The sequence below is a fragment of the Rhea americana genome, unplaced genomic scaffold (assembly GCF_003343005.1).
Source record: "Rhea americana isolate MKP2758 unplaced genomic scaffold, rheAme1 scaffold_382, whole genome shotgun sequence".
Classification (NCBI taxonomy): Eukaryota; Metazoa; Chordata; class Aves; order Rheiformes; family Rheidae; genus Rhea; species Rhea americana.
The window spans coordinates 202,219-223,979 of record NW_028186515.1 but is presented as its reverse complement, the minus strand read 5'-3'; the positions used below and the strand labels follow the sequence as shown (position 1 = coordinate 223,979).

The window sequence follows — 21,761 nt, the reverse complement described above, 5'->3', positions numbered from 1 at the left end:
CTGAGCATAGGAGAGGCCGCAAAGYTAATCCCTGCTGACGGTGGCGGGGCCCCGCCGGGGGCGGCCGGGCCAGGGCGCCTGCGGATGAGCCCGCTGCCGGCGGTGCGCTGCCGCCAGGGCCGCCCCGAGGGCCAGGGCACCGTGGGTCCGGGGACGTCCTGGTCCCAGTGCCGCCCCAACGGCCGGGGCACCGTGGGTCCCAGGAGGTCCCAGTCGCGGTGCTGCCCCGAGGGCCGGGCACTGCGGAACCTGGGACGTGCCGGTGCCGTCCCGACGTCCGTGGCGCCGCGGGTCCCGGGTGGTCCCGGTGCCGCCCCGAGGGCCGGGGCGCCCCGGAGCCCGGGGCGGGCAGGGGTCCCGGTGCCGGTGGCGGAGCCGCGCGGGCGTCAGTCCCACCCCCCGGGGGCGGTGCCGGTCCCGCCCCGTCGTGTGGTTCCGGGTCGGGCGGAAAATGGCGGCGCCCATGGAGCTGTTCTGCTGGGCTGGGGGCTGGGGGCTGCCCTCGGTGGACCCCGACTGCCTGGCCGTGCTGGTGAGCGCGGCGGCGGCGGCGGCGGTGGCGGTGGAGGGCAGCCGGGGCCGCTCCCTGGCTCGGCCTGACCCGGCTCGGCTCGGCATGGCCCAGCCAGGCTCGGCTTAGTCTGGCCTGGCACGGCTCGACTCGGCCCAGCTCGGTCTGACTCAGCTGAGCTTGGCTTGGCTCGGGCCAACACAGCTCGATCTAGCCCGTTTTGGCCCAGTGCTCTCCTCTCTTGCAGACGTACGCGCGGTTCACAGGGGCGCCGCTGAAAGTGCACAGGATCGCCAACCCCTGGAGGAGCCCCTCTGGTAAGGACCGTGCGGGGAGGCCAGGAGGAGCCGAGCTGGGCCAGGCCCTTGGCACCACCCACGGGGGCAAGGGTTCTGTCCGCCAYGCCAAGGGGCCCAGCCGGCCCCACCATCCCATTGTAGATGCCTCCGTTCCATCATATACACCCACGTCCCATCATAGACGCATTCATCCCATCATATGCATCCCCATCTCCTCATAGGCAYCTTCATCCCATCATACGTGCCCCATGTCTTGTCCGAGACACCTTTATCCCATGATACATACCCACGTTCCATCAGACACGTTCCTCTCATTGTATGTGCTCATCTTCCTGTCACAGACATTTTTGTCCTATTGTACTCCCCCGTCATCCCATTAAAGATACCTTCATCCCATCATACACTCCCCCCATCCCRCCCAAGACACCTTCATCCCATCATATGTGCTCCCGTCCCCTCATAGATGCCTGCATCTTGTCAYGCATGACCCTGTCCCATCATGAATTCATGTGTCCCCTTTGTACGTGACTCCATCTCATCATAGATGCCTTTGTCCCATCATATGTGCCATTCTCCCTGGCCTGTGTCCCCCATCCTATCACAGACACCTTCATCCCATTGTACCTGTCCGCATCCCGTCAGACACCTTTGTCCCATCATACGTGTCCACATCCTGTCGTAGACGTCTGTGTCCCATTATACATACCCCTCACACTAATGTGTCCCCCTCCTCCCATCACAGATGCCTTCATCCTGTCATACGCAACCCCATCCTGTCATAGACACCTGTGTCCCATAGTACGTGACCCTGTTGCATCATTGATGCCTTTGTCCTATCATATGTGCCACTCACCCTGGCATGCATCCTTTGTCTCGTGACAGATGCCTTTGTCCCATTGTGCCTGTCCTCCACCCCATCATAGACCACTTCATCCCATTGTACATGCCCCCATCACATCACAGATACCTTCACCCTGTCATATGCACCGTGTCCCATCACAGATACCTTTGTCCCATTGTACGTGCCCCTATCCCGTCACAGATGCCTTTGTCCCATCATACACACACCCCCTGGCCCATCATGGATATCTTTGTCTCATTAGATGCACTGATCACCCTGGTGTCCAGCCCCTGTCCTATATACCCACCTTCAAACCATCATGCACCCCTCGTCCCTTCACACGTTTGTCCCATCATGCGTACTCCTTTTCCCATCACACACACCACTCACTCCAGCATACATGCTCCTTATCCCATCACAYAGACCACATACATGCTCCTTTTCCCGTTGCACACACCCCTTGCCTTGGCACGTGCCCCTTGTCCCATCATGTATGCYTTGTCCGATCGCCCGCCTACTCCCGTCGATGTTAGACCCATCGTGCTGTGATGTCCCCCCTCGCTCTGGGCACATACTGCTCACCCCACCGTGTGCCCTACACCCTGCTGCAGGAGGCACCCATGTCCCCCTCCCCATGCCCAGGGACTGCGACAGGCCCTCACTCTCCTGTCTCCTCAGGCAGCCTGCCTGCTCTGAAGACGAAGGACGAAGGCATCATCTCCAAAACGCAACAGATCATAACCCACCTCAGGAAGCAGGTAGGGCCAGGTGATGGTCGCACACTCCCCTGGGACCACTGCCACCACCTGGAGCCGTATGGGGAGGGGAAGGAGTGRGAAAGCCACTGCAGCGAGGGAGGGAAGGGCAGCACTGGCTGCAGGAGTGGGACGTAGGAGTCCTGGCATCTGGGGGTGGACAAGGCTCACGGCATGCACAGGTGCCATGGGGCTCCCTGTGGGACAGTGCGTGAGGCCAGGAGGGAGCCGCTGCTGCAGCCCACACTGAGCCCTGGCCTGTGGTCCTGGTGGTGACACCTCCATGCCACAGAGAGGAGGGGAGCCTGGCCCTGCAGAGCTGACCGTGTGGGCTAGCTTCRCTGGGGGATGCGCACTGTGGCACAGCCCCCTCCAGCCTCACATGACCCAAGCAAGAYAGACATGGTCCTGCTAGGTGGGACGTCTGGATCTTGCTCCATCTCCAAGAACTGCAGAGCTTCCTGGAGGCCAAGGTGGCAGGGAGCGAAGCGCGAGCCAGGTTCAGATAGCTGTCAGATATCCGGCTGTGAACAAGCCGCTTGCTCTACCRGCTCCTGGCTTCAGTGGAAATAGGCCTCACTGGTGCCAGCTTTCCTTGGAAAAAGAGGAACCTTTCCCCTCTGTGGTTTGTGCTCCAGCACTGCATGTCTGCTAGCAGAGAGCAGTCCTGCAGGCTCCCAGGACACAGCTGGTCTGTTGTGTGGCAGGACGGCCCGGGGCCAGCTTGGTTTGCCTTTGGGTCCCCTGGGGCTGGGAGGTGGCTGGAGTCTCACCTCACATGGCTGTTTTCCCCCAAAAGCTGTGAGGGAGGCTGTGGTCCGTGCACAGGACCGGGGTCTGTTCTGCCTTCACCCCCACCTGCCTGCTCACCACACCTCCCTGCGGGGCTGGAAGTCCAGGCTAACATTAACTCTTCCCACATTGGTAAAACAGGGTCTGTAGTAGGGTGGGTAGGGCCTGGTGGGGGGGCAGTGACAGAGAGAAATAAACTCTGCACCCTCCGCTCCGGCCAGGCATCCGGGGAAGTGTTCAGGCAAACTCCACCCTGAGCATCAGTAGGGGCAAGGGCAGGCGGAGCGCGTACCTCCAACTGGTCCCACTGCAGGCAGCGAGCATGCGCGCACCCCTTTGTCACAGCAGCTCGAGGGCACGGACCAAACTGCCGCTTCCCTGCCTGATCACACCCCGTTGCATTCGTTCTGCAGAAGTATAATGCTGACTACGACCTCTCGGCTAAGCAGGGAGCAGACACACTGGCCTTTGTGTCGCTGCTAGAAGAGAAGTTGCTGCCCGTGCTGGTGAGTCSTAGTGTGGCCCCTGGGACATCTCAGAGGGTGGCGACACCAGGGAGATGGTCTCACTGGGGACCAGTCCTGGTCCATACCTGYATGTAGAGCTATGCCAAGGGGCTCAGAGGTGCTCTTTGGCGCCAGAGCGGCAGCAGGAAGTTGTAGTTCGCAAAACCTCTGGGCTGGAGGCACCAGGAACAAGGACTAGGGTGCCGGGGTCTTGCAGGGCAGCAGCAGGTCAAGTTGTGCAGCCAGGGCTGGGGTTCAACACGGGGCCCAGCATCGCTGGCAGCTCTGATGTTTCTGGGGCCAGCAGTCTGGGCTGGGCAGGAGAAGGCTAGCATGCACCCCTCCACCTAACACCTCCACACCAAGACCCCCCRTTTACCGTGCAGCGCTGGTGAGCATGGTCTCCATGGTGCCAAGTCCTTGCACTTCAGCGAGAGGCTGCACTGCCTTCAGCACTCCCCAAGGCCTCGGCATGGATTGTCCTTTGCTGCAGATCCACACGTTCTGGGTGGATGCCAAGAACTACGTGGAGCACACACGGAAATGGTACGCGGAAACCATTCCCTTCCCGCTGAACTTCTTCCTGCCCAACTGCATGCACAAGCAGCACCTGGAGCGGCTGCAGCTTTTGTGGGGAGATGGCTACATGGAGGATGAGGAAAAGCTGGAGAAGGAGGTGAGAGGATGTGCAGCAGAGAGAAACCAGGCAGGACCTGGACACAGTGGGTCCCTGGTGACTGCCCAGTTGTGGTTGGAGGGATCATATGAGACCAAAGTCTCAGATGGAGCAGAGCAAGCCCCACCAACTGAGCATACTGTTCCTGGCCCTTTAGCATCATGGCAGTCCGCTGCTGTGGCCCTCAATCCTGGGGAAGTGGCAGGGTGTTGTGGGGTAGGTAACAATACTCTGTCCTTGTTCTCTAGCTGTACCGTGATGCTCGGGAATGCCTGACGCTCCTGTCCCAGCGCCTTGGGTCCCAGAAGTTTTTCTTCGGAGACTCGTACGTGACTGCAGGGGTAACATGCTCAGGGGCAGCAATAGTTCCTCTGMGAGTGCGGCTGCCTGGAAGTCCCCTGCTCCCATGCAGGGGTGAGCCAGGAGCCCATGTCTCGCTGCTCGGTTACAGCCTGCCAGGAAGGCTGCTGGATGCGGGGTTGCGGGCAGTTGACGGGTCCTGGGGTCCTTGGGTGGGATGGAGGGAGGATGCTCCTCCATGGTGCTGCAGCGACCGTGGCCCACAGCTGATGCCTCCATGCCCCCAGGCCTGCCTCCCTCGATGCATTTGTCTTCAGCCGCCTGGCGCCACTCCTGAAAGCGAAACTGCCCAATGGAAAACTGCAGCAACACCTGAAATCCCTGCAGAACCTGTGCAACTACTGCGCCTCCATCCTCAGCCTCTACTTCCCCTGGGATGGAGGTGAGGTGCCGGGCTTGCTGCTCTCCCAGCACTTCAGGCATCTGCTAGCTTGCATTGCCGCCCTGGGGTTGGGGGGGGCCATCTCTGCCTGCCCCCCAGGCCATCTCACGCTGCTCTGTCCCCACCAGGTGACCCACTGGCCAGTGCTCCCAGGGCCATGGCAGCTGATGGCAGCGACGTGGAGGAGGACCCCCATAAGTGGCGCAACCAGGTCCTGTCGGTGCTGGTGGGGCTGGGGGCTATGCTAGGCTATGCCTTCCTCAGTGGCATCGTCTCCATCCAGCGGGGCAGTGCGGGGCCGGCTGGCCGGCAGCCCATCACCATGGAGGAGGACGAGGACGAGGAGGAGGAGTGAGGAAGAGTGGCCAGTGGTCATCACCATTTGACCTGACTGTTTCTCTGCTGGGAGCTCTGCAGCCTCACTGCCAGCCGGTGCTGGGGTGCTGTGGCCCCACGGGACCCATGGGAGACTGCCAGATGCCACACCAATAAACCCTGTTGCTCTCCTCTGCGCTCTGCACCTGCTGCGGCCCCACAGGCGCGTCGGCGCAGGCATCCTGCCCCCGGCCCACCTCCCCGCAGGGGCARAGCCTTTGGGACTGCAGCACATGCGTGCACAGCTTGTTTCACGCCTTGCCCAGGTGGGCAGCATGGTGACATCCCCAGTGTCACTCCAGCACATTTGTGCCCCTTGAAGACATTGTCCCTCTTCCCTGCATGCTTCCCTGGGTGCCACTGGGCAGGCTGCAGCCCTGCAACATGCTTGCCCTGCACTGTGGATGGCCTTACTCGAGCCTGTGCCCTGCCCCGGATCCTCACCGCAGCGCTGGCCAGGAAGGTCCACGCTGGCTTGGCCACAGGTTGCGCTGGCGTTTGCTCTCATGGCAGATTCTTCCTCTAGGAATGTGGGAAGAAGTGAAAACCTTTTATTTGCCTTTTATTCCCGGGGCTGCTCAGCACCTTGGCCACGTCCTGAGCCCAGGTCCCCTCCCTGCGGTGCCAGCATCGCTTCCTGGCTTGTGCGTGTGCRGATGGGTGCTGATGCAGCTCCGGCCCCACGGGCTCCCACAGCCTCAGTGCTGGGGTGCTGGCAGGATGCGTGACCCTCCGTGGCAGCGAGCAGCCGCCAGGCCGCAGCCGCACCAGGAATCCCTCCAGCGATGACGGCTCTGTTTGCATTCCTCGGTGTGTGCCAGGAATGGGGAGTTCCTCAGTGCTGGCACTGCCAAAGGCACGTAGTGTGGTAAGCGTGGCTGTGAGAGCCCGGGAAAGGGCAGCTGAGGGGTCCATGCTGCCGAGTGGCTCCTGGGGCATTCGCCTCGGCACGGTATGCCTGGTGCCCCTCGGTCCCCAGGGCAKGGTGGGGGTGAGGGCACCCCATGCCGGCAGCACGGCCCCCGTCCGCAGCACCGGCAGGGACGTCAGCGCGGCTGCGGTTTCCGCCGGCTGCCGTCGGTTTACGAGCTGGCGAATGGAAAAGTGGTGTCTGGCCAGGGATGTTTGCACTCCGGCGGCGGGGCAGCACACAGCCCTCGCTTGTTCAGCCCCGCTCCTGGCGCCCCGGGTTCCCGGCGCCCTGCATCGACCATGGGGCCCCCAGCCGCACTCCCCCCAGCGCCCCCAGCCACGGCTCCTGGGGCTGCCCAGCTCCTCCAGCTTGGAGGGGGCCACGCGGCGGTGCCGGAGCCTCCCCAGCGTAACGTCAGCCTGCAGGTATGCGCCCCCCCCCCCGGCCTCCGTGCTAAATCCCGGCTGCCGCCTGCCCCGGCCCCGCGCCCGGGAAGCATCCGCCAGCCGGGATGGGGCCCAGGCGTCCAGGGGGCGCCGAGGGAGGCACCATCTGCCCCCATCCCACTGCCTTGAACCCGCCCCCTCCCCCCCGGGGGGGGGTGGTAGACGCACAGGCAGGGCTGTAGAAAACCTGTTTATTTTATGAAAACACCCCGAAAGCAGTGGGCGTTGTGGCCATCGGATCAAGCGGATCTTCCTGTCCCCATGGGGGWCCTGTCCCCTGGCCCTGGCGCCCCCGCCCGGCCCCAGCTGCGCTAAGCTGGCTGCTTCCACAGGAACGTCTGGATGGAGTTGCCCGGTGCCGTGGCCTCGATGAACCCAGCCTGGGGGTCCAAGATCCCAAATGGCACCTCCGTGGGGAACCTGGGGGGTGCAAGATGGGGAGCAGGTCAGTGGCAACAGGGCAGCATGGTGGGGCCCCGGGGCCGCGGCGCTCACCTGTTGAGAACTACAAGGACAACAGTGCCGTCGGGACGTAGGAAAGCCGCGTGCTCCAGGTCGCACTGACGGCACCGCTTGGTGACGGTCAGCCCCACGCGCTGGGAGCCCTCAGGGATGAACTTGCTGCAAGGACAAACGGGGAGCAGGCTGCCGCCACACCATGCCACCCCTGGCCCTGGCTGCCCCCTGCCGCCCCTCAACCCACCTGAAGTGTCCTAGGTGGTAGAACATGGGCTGCTTGTAGAAGACGTCCTTGCTGCTGTCCACRATGATGGGGCTGTCTACATAGTTCTTGCTCCAGTTGGGCCCCCCCTGCAGGTCCAGGGCCAGGTTCCAGTCAGTCCAGCCCGTCACGTAGCTGTTGAGGTTCTGCAGGGCAGGTCACAGTGCTGAGTGGGGCCAGCTGGGCCAGGCCAGGCCCCACCACCTCCTGAGCCCTACCGAGAGGATGCTGTGGCTGTACTTGCTGCCACGCTGCCAGTCGCCTAGTACCACCCTGGGTTCCCAGAAGTAGGAGCCAGTGGAGGCCTCCGTGGACAGGAGGAAGTAGTCTGGGAAGAGGTGGTGGGTGATGGACAGTGTTAGGTCAATGGGCGCCAGGAAGTCCAGGTACCAATGGATGCCAATGCCACTGATGTAGCCTGCGGCCACAGGGTCATGGAGCACCTGGAGAGGAGAGAGGCATTGCGGGCTGCCCTGGTGCCAGGCAGAGGCACAGGGCTGGGGCAGCCGGCATGGGAACTCACCACCTGTGCCCAGTAGGGCAGCATCACCCGTTGGTCATCCAGGATGATGAGCCGGACATGGCGGTGGGAGCTGTTGGCCAGTGCGGGGCCCAGGTCCCGTGCAATGAAGTCCCGCTGGTGCTCAGGGGAGAAGCCCAGACATTGGAAGGGGTAGAAGATGATCTCGCCAGCCGTGGGCTCATTCCCCGCTGTCACAGCCCAGAAGGTCAGGTTGTGCTTGGCATACTCATCCAGGAAGCTGGGCACGGGGAGAGGGGTGAGTGGCGCCAGGTGCCAGGCAAGCCTGTGGCCAGCATGCACCATGCTCCCTGGCCTCTCACCGGATGAAGTACTGCGCCCAGGTGTGGTGGTACTTGTCCCCGGGGCTGCCCTTGAGYGTGCCACGGCCTGTCATGGCCCCGTTGGTCTTCATCCACACCGGCGAGGTCCAGGGGCTGGCGTAGAGTGACAGTGGCTGCTTAGCCACTGCCTGGGCTGCACGCAGGATGGGGATCTGTGGAGGAGCAAATGGCAGCAGGCACTCCCCAGCCTGTGCCACGGCCACCATGCTCCCCTCCATTGCTCACCTTCATCTGCGTGTCCTCCTCTGTCAGGTTGAAGTGCTTCAGCTCAAAGTCGCCCTCTGTGTCAGCATAGGTGTAGAGGCGCACGGAGAAGTCAGTGCTGCCCATGGGGACACGCACGAGGTTGTACTCGATGCCTGCGGAGGGGATTGGCTGTGACGGGGAGTCCCAGGTGTGAGGGMAGAGCCGCACTCCCGCGCCACGCTCACCTTCCTCGGAGAAGTAGGAGCGGAGCAGGTGCTCCTGGGCCTTTTTGGACAGAGACTGGATGTTTATGGCGGCCGAGTCCGTGATGGAGCCGCCAAAGCCCTTCACCTTCTGGTACCGCCGTGCCGTGTCCAGGGTGAGTTGGAAACCTGCGGGGGACGAGCAGTGTCGCAGCTGGGGCTGCGGCAGCGCCGGGGCCCCCTGGGCGCATGGCACCGCACTATGGCAGTACCTGGCACTTGGGAGTTGCGCTGGAAGCTGCCCTCGCTGCGCTCCAGCCGCTTGCCGGCCTTGCTGCTCTCGTACTTGACGTAGGCACCGGGGGCCGGCAACGCCAGGGGGGCCGGTGCATCGCAGTACGCGGCACTGCAGGCGCATACCGGCGAGCCGTGCCCAAAGTCCCGGGCGTCACAGGGACGGCCACCTGCGGCGCGAGAGACAGGGCTGCTCTGGGGCACYGCTGGAGCCGGCAGTGCTGGCGGGGCGGGATGCAGCAGGACAGGGTGCTTACCTGCGGCCGCTGGCACCACCTGCAGCAGCAGGATCCATCCTAGGACGCCGATGCATCCGGGCCACATGGTGCCGTGCCGCAGCTGCACTCCGGGGGACACTGGGAGCTGGGGCCGGCACGAGCCAGCAGGCGGTGATGGCACGGGTGCAGCCCCGGGGTCCTGCCCTGGAGGGACACCGGTGCCAGGGATCTGCCAGCATCTTCCTGCCACTGCTTGGCTCCCTGTGCCCCTTTGCCCTCCTGCACCCGTCCCACTCCAGGAGCCTCACTGGACAGGCACCAGGGGCATCCTGGGAGCCAGGGCACTGCATTTCCCATTCCCCATGAGTGCTCCCGTCCCGTCCCTCCCACCTGCCACATTGCTGCACCAGGGTGCAGGAAAAGCTGCCTCTGCTGCTGGCACAGGGCAAAGGCGACCAGGAGGGAAGTGTGCCGGAGCCAGGAGGGCTCTCGTGCACCCCACCCCCCAACCCTACAGCCCAGCAAGGAGCCTCAGACCCCACTGCCTACCTGCTCTGAGCCACAACCCGCTGGAAAGCCCTCGCCTCAGCACCACGACCTGCTCTCTGGGCCGCGTCTCTGTAGGAGGTGACGCGTCTCGCAGAGCAGGAAAGGCAAGTCCTGGTGAGAGGACAGCTCAGCGGCTCCACGTGTGTTTTAAGGGGCGCCCTGGGAGGGTTTTGCAACTGTGCTCCAATGAGAGCTTGCAACGCTCACCGCAGCACTCGCAATGCGCTCCTGAAGCCTGTGCCGGCACCCTGGGAGCATGGTGGGGGCAAGTAAGGCACCCCGGGCACTGGCGCCCACAGCAAGGAGATGCCAAACTGAGCTTGCCCCCAAGTGCGAGAAGCCATGTGGCCCCACCAGCCATCTGGAGCCATTTGACCTGGCACCCAAGTATGGGTGGCCAAATGTGGGCGAGAGCCTCATCTGGGACCCACGCCCTGCAGCCAGCCGGCCTTCACCATGCGGGAAGAGGTGCAGCCAGGCAACCCCAGGACCACYGCAGCAGGGACACTCGCACTGTGCACCTTCCCGGGAGCCAAGCTCCGTCCACAGGTGCCCTGGTGCTGTCGGCCCCCTGCACATGCTGAAGCTTGGGCTGGGTGGAGGCTGCCGTTTATCATCTGTCCTGTGGACTGCAAAACACGCCTGGGCGTCACAATGTCTAATTTGGGATCCCTCCTAATTGCCCATGCTGGCTCAGCCAGAGAAACGGGACAGGGGCAGCGCCGGGGATGCTGCATCCCACGGCTTCTCCATGCACTTGTTGGCACATGTAGAGGAAAATAAAGCCACCACTGGCCCCACAGCAGACGCGTTTCCAGACGGCGAGGGAGCAGCAAGGCCGTGCGGCGGGGCTGTGTGTAAGTGCTGGAGCACAYGCATAGGCTCAGCACGCACTGCTTGCGCCGCCCCTGGAATTGCAGTCGCCATTTGGGCCAGGGCTGCACAGACACATCCATAAAAATGTGGGATGAGCAGAAGTGCTCCATTAATACACTCAACACTGAGCCAGGTGCTGTCTTCATCTCATACGCCAACAAAACAGCTGTTAAACTATTCTTCCCCCCCCCCCCAAACACACAGCTCCAGAGCTTGCACACACATGGGATATGCCAAGAAGCAATCTGGCCTTCTATTTCCAGGACTTCAAAGAGCCCGGGATGCTGGTAGCGTTCCCAAAGGCTGCAGCAAGCAAATACTGTAACCCGTATTTAAGAAGGGTAAACAGGCTACCCAGGTAATTGGGGCCTGGCAGCTCAGTCCCAGACACAGCAGGAAGAAAGGGGAGCCTGTTGCAAGCCCCTGCAAGCAGAGCACAGGATGTGGCACCCAAGGTGATCTTGAGGAAGAGCCGGTACTGCACCGATGGTCTGCAGCTGTGTTTGATGCATAGAGACACAGCAGCAGCATGCTGTGCCTTTCGTGCAGCATCTGTCCCACTGCAATGTGATATGTTCATTAAAAAAATATATATATCTAGGGCAGAGAATCACCACAGCACATACGAAATGAATTAAAAGCTGGCTAACTGGTAAGTCTCCAGCTGCAGCTACAGGCATGGAGGCCACGTGCAGCAGCAGGGCTCCGGTGCTCCCCCTTCCACCCCGTCCTCCAACGGCACCCTTCGCACCAGCGTCCCCGGCAGAGCAGTGGATTCCAAGTCACTCACCGTCAGCAGGCAGCAACGCGTGCTGGAGGGAGCGTGTGGCAGCTCCGCTTGGCATGCTGGCGCGCACCACGAAGGGCCCAGGCGACACCACCAGGCAGTGCGCAGTGCCGGGCACAGGCTGGCGGAGTAGGGTGCTGCTGGGGGCTTAGCCGCAGAAGTCAGGATAGGGGGACACGTGAGCTCCCCATCCACTGCTGCTGCAGACCAGCAGGCCCGGCCTCACTGCTGTCGCCACAGGTAGGTCTGGATGGAGTTGGCTGGAGCCACAGCCTCGATAAAACCGATGGCAGGATCCAAGATCCCAAACAGCACATCCCAGGGAAACCTAGCGAATGAGAGCGGGCTGGCGAGGCTGGGCTGGCCGAGGATACCTTGCATATCCCCTTGCCACATCCATCCCACACATCCTCTGGATTTGCGCATTCCATGCATTGCCAGGATCTGTGCATCCTGCACTCACCTGTTGAGGACCACAAGGACGACAGCACTGTCAGGGTGCAGGAGGGCCACATGCTCCAGGTCACAGAGCAGGCACTTGTGGCTGCTGGCCAGCCCCACGCACCGGGAGCCCTCAGAGTTGAGCTTGCTGTGAGGAGAGGAGCAGGCACTGCAGGAGCCTGTGGCAGCCCCAGCACCCCACCTCGTGGGAGCATCCTGCTCCATAGCTGGCTCCCCAGCACATGGGGGACATGGCTGGCAGCAGCATTTCAGGGCCATCTGGACCAGCCCCATGTGAGTCCCCCCACCCGAAGAGCCCCAAGAGGTAGACCATGGGCTGCAGTAGCATCCTTGCTGCTGTCCACTATGACAGGGTTGTCCACATAGTTCTTGACCCAACTGGGGCCCCACTGCAGGTCCAGTGCCAGGTTCCAGTAGGCCCAACCAGCCACAAAGTGGTCCAGGACTTGGCAGTAGAGAAGAGAGCAGATCAAGGCTGTGGCTGGACACCGGCCCCATGCGGCAGAGGTACCAGGGGACACCGCACCGTGAGGATGCTGTGGCTGTAGTGGGCGTCGCACTCCTAGCAGCCCAGGGCCATGGCAAAACGCAGGGTGAGGAACCCACTGCAGGCCTCTGTGTAGAGCTCCTGGATGCTGCGGGAAGAGCCAGTGGGTGGCCTCCAGGCTGCAGCGGGCTGAGATGAGGCTGTCCAGGTACCAGCGAACCCCAGTGCCAGCAACATAGTGGGTGGCACTGGCATTGCCCAGGACCTGGTGGGAGCGGAGGAGGCACCTGGCACCGYGGTCAGCGGCTGCCAGCAGAGCTGCACACCTCGGCACAGGGAGCACATGGGTGCCCAGAACAGCACTCTGCCATTCCGCGTCTCCAGCKCTGCAAGGCAGCGACCCGCCGCGTGCTCCTCCTGCTCGAGGCAGAGGCAGGGACGGATCTTTTGCTCTGTACTTTCAGAAGAAGGCAATTCCCACGCTGGTGCTCTACTGCCCCAAAGGCAGGAGGACAGAAACCAAACTGCGCCAGCCCCACAGCTGCTGGCATGCCGGTGGCATCGCTGCAGCGCTGGTGCCACTTCCTGTTCCAGCTCAGCACTGGCACGCGGAGGCCACAGCTGTGGATCACACAGCTCTGACCACCTCTGCAGCAGAGTCGCTCTGCCCATAGGCTGCCTAGGGCAGGCAGCAGCTGCTGGCTTCGTCTGCACTTGAAACACAGCACCCAGGAGCGATCGGAGCTGGAAGAAGGCCCCTGGGGAGCAGAGACCACAGTGCACCAGCTAGCCGCAGCCACTCACCACTTGGGCCCAGGAGGGCAGGTGGCTGTGCTGGTCATCCAGGATGATGATTTGGGCACAGTGGGCACCCCAGGCCAGTGCCAGACCCAGGTCATGGAGGATTAAGTCCTGCTGCTGCACGGTGGTGAAGATGACAGTGGGGAACTTGGCAGGGCCCAACAAGGACACCAGGAGCTCATTCTGCACCATCACAGCCCAGAAGGTCACGCTGTGCTTGGTGTACTCATCCAGGAACCTGTGCACTGCGGTGGGACAGCAAGCATCTGTGGCACCCCTGCCCCATGCCCCCGAGCACAGCGGCCCATGGGAGTCCCCATACTTGACAAAGCAGTTGGCCCCGGTCCRGTGGTACTTGTCCCCCACCCGCCCCTTGAGGGTGCCCTTCCTGCGGATGTCCTTGTTGCTCCTCATCCAGGTCGGCGCAGTCCAGGGGCTGGCATAGAGTGAAAGCGGCCACTTGCTCATGGCCATGGCATGGTGCAGGATGGGAATCTGGGGATGGAGCCGAGGGACTGGCTCAGCACTCGTGCCGTGGGAAGGGTGGCTGCCAGCCCTGGTGCCTCTGTCAGCACTTTCGGCCAGGCTCACCTTCATCCTTGTGTCCTCCTCCACCAGCTTGAAGTGCCACTGAAGAGCTCATAGTCATAGGGAACGTTGTTGTAGCTGTAGGGGTGCATGAAGTCACTGCAGCCCATGGGCAGCTGGACCAGGCTGTACTCGAGCCCTGCAGTGTGAGAACAGCTTCAGCAGTGCACTTYGTGGCAGGCAGAGCCACGGGGCACCTTGAGGCTCCTGGCACCCACCTGCCTCCGAGAAGTAGGACTGGAGCGGGTTGTCCTGTGCCGGCCGCAACAGCTCCAGGATGTTCAGGGCCGCTACGTCTGAGAGTGACCCAYTGAAGCCCTTTGTGCACTGATGGAGCTTGGAGGTGCTGAGCGTCAGCAGCAGCCCTGCAAGGCAACTGGCTGCGGCTCAGCCTCTGGCACAGCCGTGGGGTGCCTGGCGCTGGCACGGCGGTACCTGGTGCRCAGAGGCCACGGCAGAAGCTGCCCTCGCTGTGCTCCAGCCACTTGCCAGCCTTGCTGCTCTCATACTTGATGTAGGCGCTGGGGGCCGGCAGCGCCAGGGGGCCAGCGCGTCGCAGTACGTGGCATTGCACATGCACACCGTGGAGTTGCGCCCAAAGAACYTGGGGCTGCAGGGCYGGGGGCCTGGGGGCAGAGGGGGCACGGGCAGCCACCGGCAGGGACACCACTGCGCCACACCGCTGCCACTGCCCCGTGCCTGCCCCATGCTCACCTGCAGTCCCGGGCACTGTGGGCACCACCAGTGCTAGCAGCAGCAGCAGCAGACAGCTAGCAGACACAGCCCCCACAGTGCCTCTGTGACTCCTGCGATGGCACAGGGCTGCAGGCAGGACTTGCCATCACCACTACACCAATGGGATGGGCAGCGCTCCGCTGGGGAGCAGGGCTGTGCTGCTCGCCCTGTGACTGCCACGAGCTCCTGGCCGCTGTGCATCCTGCCCCAGCACCTTCATCCTGCCCTGGCACCCACCTGCCTTCTCCAGGTGTCGAGTGCCCGGAGCCACTGCCTRTCACTCCCCAGCGGCCCCAACCTCCCACCTACCTTTAAGGGGAGCTGAGTAGAGACCTTCCCCCCACGCGACCGCCCCATGGCTCGTCCTCATTCTCTTCCTGCCCAGCACCTGCCTCTGCTCCAACCTGGAGCACCAGGTGTGTTGCCTCCCCTGGAGCCACAGCACTGGAGTGAAGGAAAACCTGGCTGCCACAAGAGGGCTTTATCCCCCAGAGAAGGGGACAGGGATGTTGTACCAGCAGATCTGGCCACCACAAGGTCCCATGAGCAGAGGCCACCCTGCACYGTGCAGCTCCAAGATGCCCTTGCTGAAGACTGGGGTTTTTTCCTGCTGTCASATGGGGTCTGGGTGAACCCCCCACTAACACAGCTGAGCACGTGCTTTGTGCTGTCCTGCCAAGGATTTCCAGCAGTGTCTTGGGCGCTTTACCCTGACCTGTTCCCCACTGCAAGCTGCCACAGCTCTGCACAAGGCAACAAGGGCCTGGGGAGCAATGCRACTGCCCAGTGCAGCCACTGCTGCTGTGCCTGAGGCTTTTTGCAGTGCTTGCCCCCACCTTGGCACCAATTAAGAAAGGCCGTGCTAGCAGTAAGTTAGCATGGGCCCCAGCTGCCCCATCTCCTGCAAGACAGGGCATGAGCGGTGGCCCCTGGCAGCGCCCACTGGGGCCATGCTGCTGAGCTAGCGCTGCGGCAGGGAAACTTGCTATGCCGCACAGTGCCGCCATGCCAGCCYGGCGCAGCTCCACTCTTCTGCACCCATGGGGAAAACGCTCCAGGAATACAGAGCCCAGACAGCAGGGACGCCCTCAAAGCCCCCTGCCACCTCTCCATCAGCCCTTCACAAGGGTTAAACTCTTCCAGCGCCACCACCACCACACTGTTAGCGCTTGTCTGCCCAGGGTGGAGCAGCAGTTTATGACTAATTTTCTCCATTTCTGGCATATCAGATACAGCTGTGGGACAACTCCAGCAATCAAGGTCCCTCCTACCCTTCAGCACTGCTAGACTCCCACCTCCTGCTGTGACTAACTTCTCTGCCAAGTGCTGCATTCAGGCCAATGAGCCCCAGTTTGGGGAGGGTTTAGTAGGTCTGGCCACTGGGGCCAAGGCAATGAGCTGCATCCAGCTGCGGCTCGCCTGGCACCAGTGTCCTGGCGTATTCCAGGCACCGGGCACCCTTCCCTCCCCATTTTGGGGTCCAGGGCTGCCGTTGCCTCAGTGGCTCCAGTAGCTCTGGCAGCCCCACAATCCTGAGAGCAAAAACGTTGCAGAGGCTGCCGGGACAGCCGCGGCACTCAGTGCTGCTGACACGGGGTGAAACAAGCTTCTTGTTCAGCAGGAAAAGTGAGACCAGGGGACGTGCAATGCCTCAGAGCTAAACTAGCAGCTCAGGGGATGCCACCAAATTCCCTTCAAAGGTGTTTTTTCTGGGACTCTCCATGCTGGGAGCATCGCACCATGTTTGCATGGATGTGGGCAGCCAGGGTGCCAGGGCAGGGGCGGCCTGTGCTCCTGCAGCCTCAGGTCAGGTTTCGTGCCCTGGCGCTGCTCCCGGGGACAGGGATCCGCATGAGCCTGGAGCCGCAGTGAGGGCTGGGGCTCCAGGGTGCTGCCACTTGGAGCCCTTCATCCGATGTCAGCTGCTCCTGCAGCACTGAAGGGCRCGAGGAGCTGCAGCCTGGCCAAGACAAATGGGGGCCTCCAGCATCCAGCCACCAGCTTCATTACTGGGACCAGAGCAGCTTTAAAGGAAGCCAGCGAGCAGGAACCAGGAGGAGAGGGGCAGCGGAGCAAGGATCCGCAGCAGGAGCTCCGAGCCGTACCGAGCCGGCTGCGGCCGCTATCCTGGAGAAACGTTTCCCTCTTGTGGACGAACGCGGGCAGCCCTGGGCAGCCCTCCCCGCGCTCCGACACCGCTCTGCGCTGGGGGCTCCCGTCCCCGTCCCCGGTCCCGCCCGCACCGGCACCCCGGCGTGGGACGTGCCGCAGCGCTGTTCCGGCCGCTCGGAAGGGCCATCCCTGCCCCACGCTTCCCGCCGCCCCAGCCCCACCGCAGGCAGCGGCGGCCCGCCCCAGGCTGTGCCCATCCCACGCAGCAGCTCTGTGCCAGCCCCGGTGCTGCGTCCCATCTGCCTCCATGGACCGGCTCCACCACCACTGCCTCCCCCCCCCCCACCACCTACCCCAGCTTTAAAGGAGAGCCTTGGCTGCAGTCGTGACCTCCCTGCCTTAATCCCTGCAGCAGCACACCCTCGTGCACCCACCCTTCTTCCTGGGTGCGCCCGCACCCTGCACCCACTCCTGGCCCGTGACCTCTTGCTCAACCTGGCCTGGCTCCAGCACAGCAGCTGATCCGGAACTCCACTGCCCTCGTGGCTCCACAGCCCAGGCTCCCCGCTGTAGTGGGACAGGATGCTCCTACCCCGGCCGGTCCTCCCGTGGAGTCCACACGATACCCCYGTGGCTGCAGTGCCTGGCGGAACGCCTGGTATGCTTTGCCACCAGCCCCACATCCTAGCTCCCTCCATGCCAGGGGCAGCCTGGCAGTGCTCACCGAGCTCAGGGCTCACGAGCAGACCCTCCTGCACAGCAGAAGGCTGCAGCAGCCCGAGCTGCAGCTCACCCCAAGCACACAAGATCTCCAGCAGTTGGGGTGGAGGGGGGAGGGGAAGGAAGTCATTTGGGTAAGCTCCCTGAGAAGCTTGTAGATACTCTGTTCCCATCCAGAGCCAGCTCATATCCCGGACCCACCCTGCTGCAACACTCCTGAAGCTGGTTCTACCTCTAGGCCCGAGCTGGGCAACCTCCTGCACCCTCGCCTGGGCCGGGGTGTGACTCTAGGCCCCGCCAGCCCTCCTGTGAGCCACAAGCAAGACTGTAGGAGCCCCAGCTGAGCCTTGCAGCAGCCATGAACATGCCCCAGTGTCAGTATATTTATTCTGGTGGGGAGCACGAACACCACTGAGCAAAGCCCAGCTCCCAGCAGCCTGGTCCTGCCCTCTCCACATTGCACCCTTGCACCTCTTCTTCTAGGAACCCCAGTCTCAGGCATAGAAGGCCCCAAGGCTGGCCTGGACGCTGCTCCAGTTAGGCAGAGGGACAGAGAGCAGAGACAGCTGCCCCAAGGGCCGGCACAGCCCCTGCCTAAGGCTTCCACTGAGGGAGGTGCCCAGGCCTTTTTCTCCCACTTCTTATCCAGGAAAGACAGCATCCATGGGACCTGCCTGCTGCCACAGTGCAAGGTAAATCCTGACTGGCAGTTGATGCTCAGGGCAGAACCACCCTGCCAGTTTCCAAACTCGCACACACGTGATCAGCTCTGCAGAGGCAGCCAGAGAGCATCCAGGCTCAGGCTGTCACCCTGCCAGGTGGCACATGCTTGAAACCAGGCCTGGGAGCAAAGTAGAGCCTGGACTGCTTCCCTGGCAAAGCCTTGACGTGATTTACGTCGACAGAAAGAGGAACCACCAGAGAGTGCAGCCCCCGGCACAGAGGTGAGTTGCAGGGTGCTCAGCCACTGGGCAAGCCAAGCCTGCCCTTGGGACTCCCGCCGTGGACAGGTCAGGGGTTTTCTCTTCCAGCCGCAGATGGAGACAGAACCAGCCTTTAATGTCAGAATAGCAGAAACAGCAATCACAGCCTGCAGGCCCTCTGCCCTGGAGGGCACCGGTGCCCCCAGTCCTCCTGTACATGCACGGGGTGCTGCAGCCCAGCTCACTTTTCTGCCACTCTTCTTGCCCACACTGTCGCTCACGTCACTTCCCGGTCCCAGCAATCAGCAGAATGCAGCCGGCTCAGGCCCAGCCCCAGCGCTTGGCTCTGCTGCAGCACAGACACTGGCGAGCCACCTCCTTCACGTCACCCACAGGTGGCAAGTGGCTGCAGACCCGCACTGTCCCAGTCCTTCTTGGTCTAGCCTGTGGCTGTCCCGGGGCCTCCCAGCCCTGTCACTGCCGTCGCCACAGGTAGGTCTGAATGGAGTTGGCTGGTGCCACGGCCTCAATGAGGCCGACCGTGTCGGCCAGCCCAAAGGTCACATTCTGTGGGGATCTGGAGAGTGAGGAACAGCTGGGTCAGCTAGACCTGCAGCAGTGATGCATGAGGACCAGCACATATACGGGGTGAACCATCTTCAAGGCCTGGGCTTGCCCCAGCAGCCTTCACTGCTGCATGGAGGTCTCTGCAACATCTTTTCTTGCTAATACCTCCTCCTCGCGAGAGCCTGGGGACACCTGACACCTCAAAAGCTCACTGTTCTCCTGACCCAGGCAAGACAGACTTCCACGCTTGCAGGCTGGACTGCATTGCTCACCTGTTGAGGACTACAACCACCACTGCACCATCGGGGCGGAGGAAAGCGGAGTACTCCAGGTTGATCTTCTTGGACTCTTTGGAGGCGACAAGACCCACACGCTGGGAGCCCTCTGGGATGAACTTACTGCAAGGACAAATGCAGAAAACAAGCACAGGGAGGAGGGTCAGATCCCAGCAGAGCTGTCTTATTTACAGATCTGCCCTGTTTCACTCCTGACAAGCCACCACTGCAACCAGGGAGCTAGAGCCCCAGCAGTCAGGAACATTCAGGGGCCCCAACCCACCTGAAGTGCCCCATGTGGTAGAACATGGGCTGCTTATAGAAGATGCCTTCACTGCTGTCCACAATGATGGGGCTGTCCACGTAGTTCTTGACCCAATTGGGGCCTCCCTCCAGGTCCAGGGCCAGGTTCCAGTCAGTCCAGCCAGTCACAAAGTGGTTCAGGTTCTGCAATGGGACAGCCCAGACATCTGCCCAAATACCAGACTGATGCGGGGAGAGCTGGCAACCCTCTCTGGGGCCCACTGTATGGGRCATCTAAGGGGCCTCACCATCAGGATGCTGTGGCTGTACTGATTCCCTCGTTCCCAGCAGCCCAGGATGACRTCCCTCTCCCAGAAGTGGGCTCCAATGCATGCCTCTGTGGCCAAGATGAAGTAGTCGGGGAAGAGCTCGTGAGTGGGCACCACAGTGTCTTTTATGGGACCAATGAAGTCAAGGTACCAGTGGATGCCGATGCCATGGACATAGCGAGCTGCCCTTTCATCCTCTAGGACCTAGGCGGCAAAAGAGTCAGCCACTGCAAGAGCCCTCAGGTCACCCTGCACAGTGGCACACCGGGCAGAGTACCTTCACCACAGCCCACGCACGCTGCAGGATGGAGCTGCCAAGTCCTCGCCAGAGACACCCACCCCATGCAGCAGGATGTGCTCCCAGGGACCAAGGGCTCTGCTACAGCTCCTTGCACTGGTAGACCCCTGCTCCTCACCACACACTCACCACTTTGGCCCAGTGCGGAAGATGCAGCCGGTTGTCATCCAGGATGATGAGCTGGATGTCATGGTGGGAGCTGTTGGCCAGCGCAGGGCCCAGGTCTTGCGCAATGAAGTCCCGCTGCTGCTCAGCTGTGAAGCCCAGGCACTGGAAGGGGTAGTTGTTGATCAGCCCAGCTGAAGGCTCATTCTCTGCTGTCACAGCCCAGAAGGTCAGGTTGTGCTTGGCATATTCATCCAGGAACCTGAGTGCAGGGGGAGAGGTGTGAGCAGCCCCAGACCCACCTTTGCGCACCGCAGGGTGTGTGGTGTACAGTACTCACCTATCACCACTGCAGACCCTTGGACTCCCCCAAAAGACCTCTCAGCATGTCCCCCATCTATACCTGCAGGGCCCCATTCCCTCAGATTCCCTGTCCACCAGTTGCTCCTCACCGTACAAAGTAGTTGGCCCAGGTCTTGTGGTACTTGTCCCCTGCTTGCCCCTTCAGTGTGCCCTTGCCAGTGAAGGACTCGCTGGTCTTCATCCAGGCTGGAGAGGTCCAGGGGCTGGCATAGAGTGACAGTGGCCTCTTGGTCATGGCCAAGGCTCGGTGCAGGATAGGGATCTGTGCAACGGAGCAGAGAGACCAGCTCAGCTCCAGCCACAGGGCTGAGCCCCTGTGTCTCCTCTTGCCCTGCCGGATCCAGTTCCTGCCCTGCTGCCTCCCACTGCTCACTTTCAGCTTTATGTCCTCATCTCTCAGGCTGAAGTGGGCAAGTTCATAGTCAAAGGCAACGTCATCGTAAGTGTAGGCATGAAGAGAGAAGTCACAGCTGGCCATGGGGATACGGATGAGGTTGTACTCAAGCCCTGCCAGGCAGACAGGGGTCAGGCTGGACAGGTGCTGAGAAAGAGACCAGAGGTCTCCAAACCACACTAGTCCCCAGTCAGAGGGGGCATGCTGTCACCCCAGCATGGCCCTTGCCTGCCTCCCCCACAGCACCCAGCTTTCACCTTCCTCAGAGAAGTAGGACCGCAGCAGGTGCTCCTGGGCCTGCTCCGGCAGGGAAAGGATGTTGATCGCAGCTGAGTCTGTGATGGAGCCACCAAAGCCCTTCACCTTCTGGTACCGCTGTGCTGTGTCTAGGGTGAGGACGAGATCTGGCAGGGAGAGACCAGGCGTAAGGGAAGAGCATGGGCAGAGCCAGGCTGGTCCTCAGTAGCGTGGCAGTACCTGGTGCACGGAGGCCACGGCGGAAGCTGCCCTCGCTGCGCTCCAGCCGCTTGCCAGCCTTGCTGCTCTCATACTTGACGTAGGCGCCAGGGGCCGGTAACGCCAGGGGGGCTGGTGCATCGCAGTATGTGGCATTGCACACGCACACCATGGAGTCACGCCCGAAGAACTTGGGGCTGCAGGGCCGGGGGCCTGGGGGCAGAGGGGGCACGGGCAGCTGCCAGCGGGGACACCCCTGTGCCACACCGCTGCCCCGTGCCAGCCCCAGCCCCGTGCTCACCTGCAACCGCGGGCACCGCGGGCACCAGCAACAGCAGCAACAGCAGCA

General features: G+C 62.3%; 3 protein-coding genes and 1 pseudogene across 6 annotated transcripts; 1 reads left to right on the top strand and 3 right to left on the bottom strand.

Moving 5' to 3' along the window:
- The first annotated feature begins 424 nt into the window (after positions 1-424).
- Positions 425-5,629, top strand: MTX1 (metaxin 1). Of its 4 annotated transcripts, none has more exons than XM_085313330.1 (9): positions 425-532; positions 759-828; positions 2,330-2,409; positions 2,822-2,905; positions 3,612-3,704; positions 4,198-4,380; positions 4,629-4,705; positions 4,968-5,122; positions 5,251-5,629. In XM_085313330.1, exons 1-9 carry the CDS (start codon positions 452-454, stop codon positions 5,475-5,477), a joined length of 1,050 nt encoding a protein of 349 aa, XP_085169456.1. In that variant the 5' UTR covers positions 425-451; the 3' UTR covers positions 5,478-5,629. The 4 variants fall into 4 exon arrangements, with proteins under 4 accessions (XP_085169456.1, XP_085169455.1, XP_085169458.1 ...); XM_085313329.1 differs by having other exon boundaries at positions 741-828; XM_085313332.1 differs by lacking the exon at positions 2,822-2,905.
- A 1,421-nt stretch (positions 5,630-7,050) lies between these two features.
- LOC146591178 (lysosomal acid glucosylceramidase-like) lies at positions 7,051-9,556 on the bottom strand. The gene is made up of 10 exons (XM_085313338.1): positions 9,382-9,556; positions 9,103-9,294; positions 8,873-9,019; positions 8,667-8,800; positions 8,421-8,593; positions 8,101-8,338; positions 7,796-8,020; positions 7,560-7,723; positions 7,352-7,477; positions 7,051-7,276 (listed from the first exon to the last, which is right to left on the bottom strand). The coding sequence occupies exons 1-10, from the start codon at positions 9,446-9,448 to the stop codon at positions 7,168-7,170; spliced, it is 1,575 nt and encodes a 524-aa protein (XP_085169464.1). The 5' UTR covers positions 9,449-9,556; the 3' UTR covers positions 7,051-7,167.
- A 2,220-nt stretch (positions 9,557-11,776) lies between these two features.
- On the bottom strand, positions 11,777-14,600 carry LOC146591177 (lysosomal acid glucosylceramidase-like; annotated as a pseudogene).
- A 3,897-nt stretch (positions 14,601-18,497) lies between these two features.
- LOC146591176 (lysosomal acid glucosylceramidase-like) lies at positions 18,498-21,753 on the bottom strand (the record flags this gene model as incomplete). The annotated part of the gene is made up of 10 exons (XM_085313265.1): positions 18,498-18,959; positions 19,222-19,347; positions 19,508-19,671; positions 19,776-20,000; positions 20,224-20,461; positions 20,652-20,824; positions 20,936-21,069; positions 21,214-21,360; positions 21,434-21,625; positions 21,714-21,753. Coding segments are annotated over 10 exons (1,542 nt in total), but the record flags the coding sequence as incomplete, so codon positions are not given.
- Between the last annotated feature and the right edge of the window lie 8 nt (positions 21,754-21,761).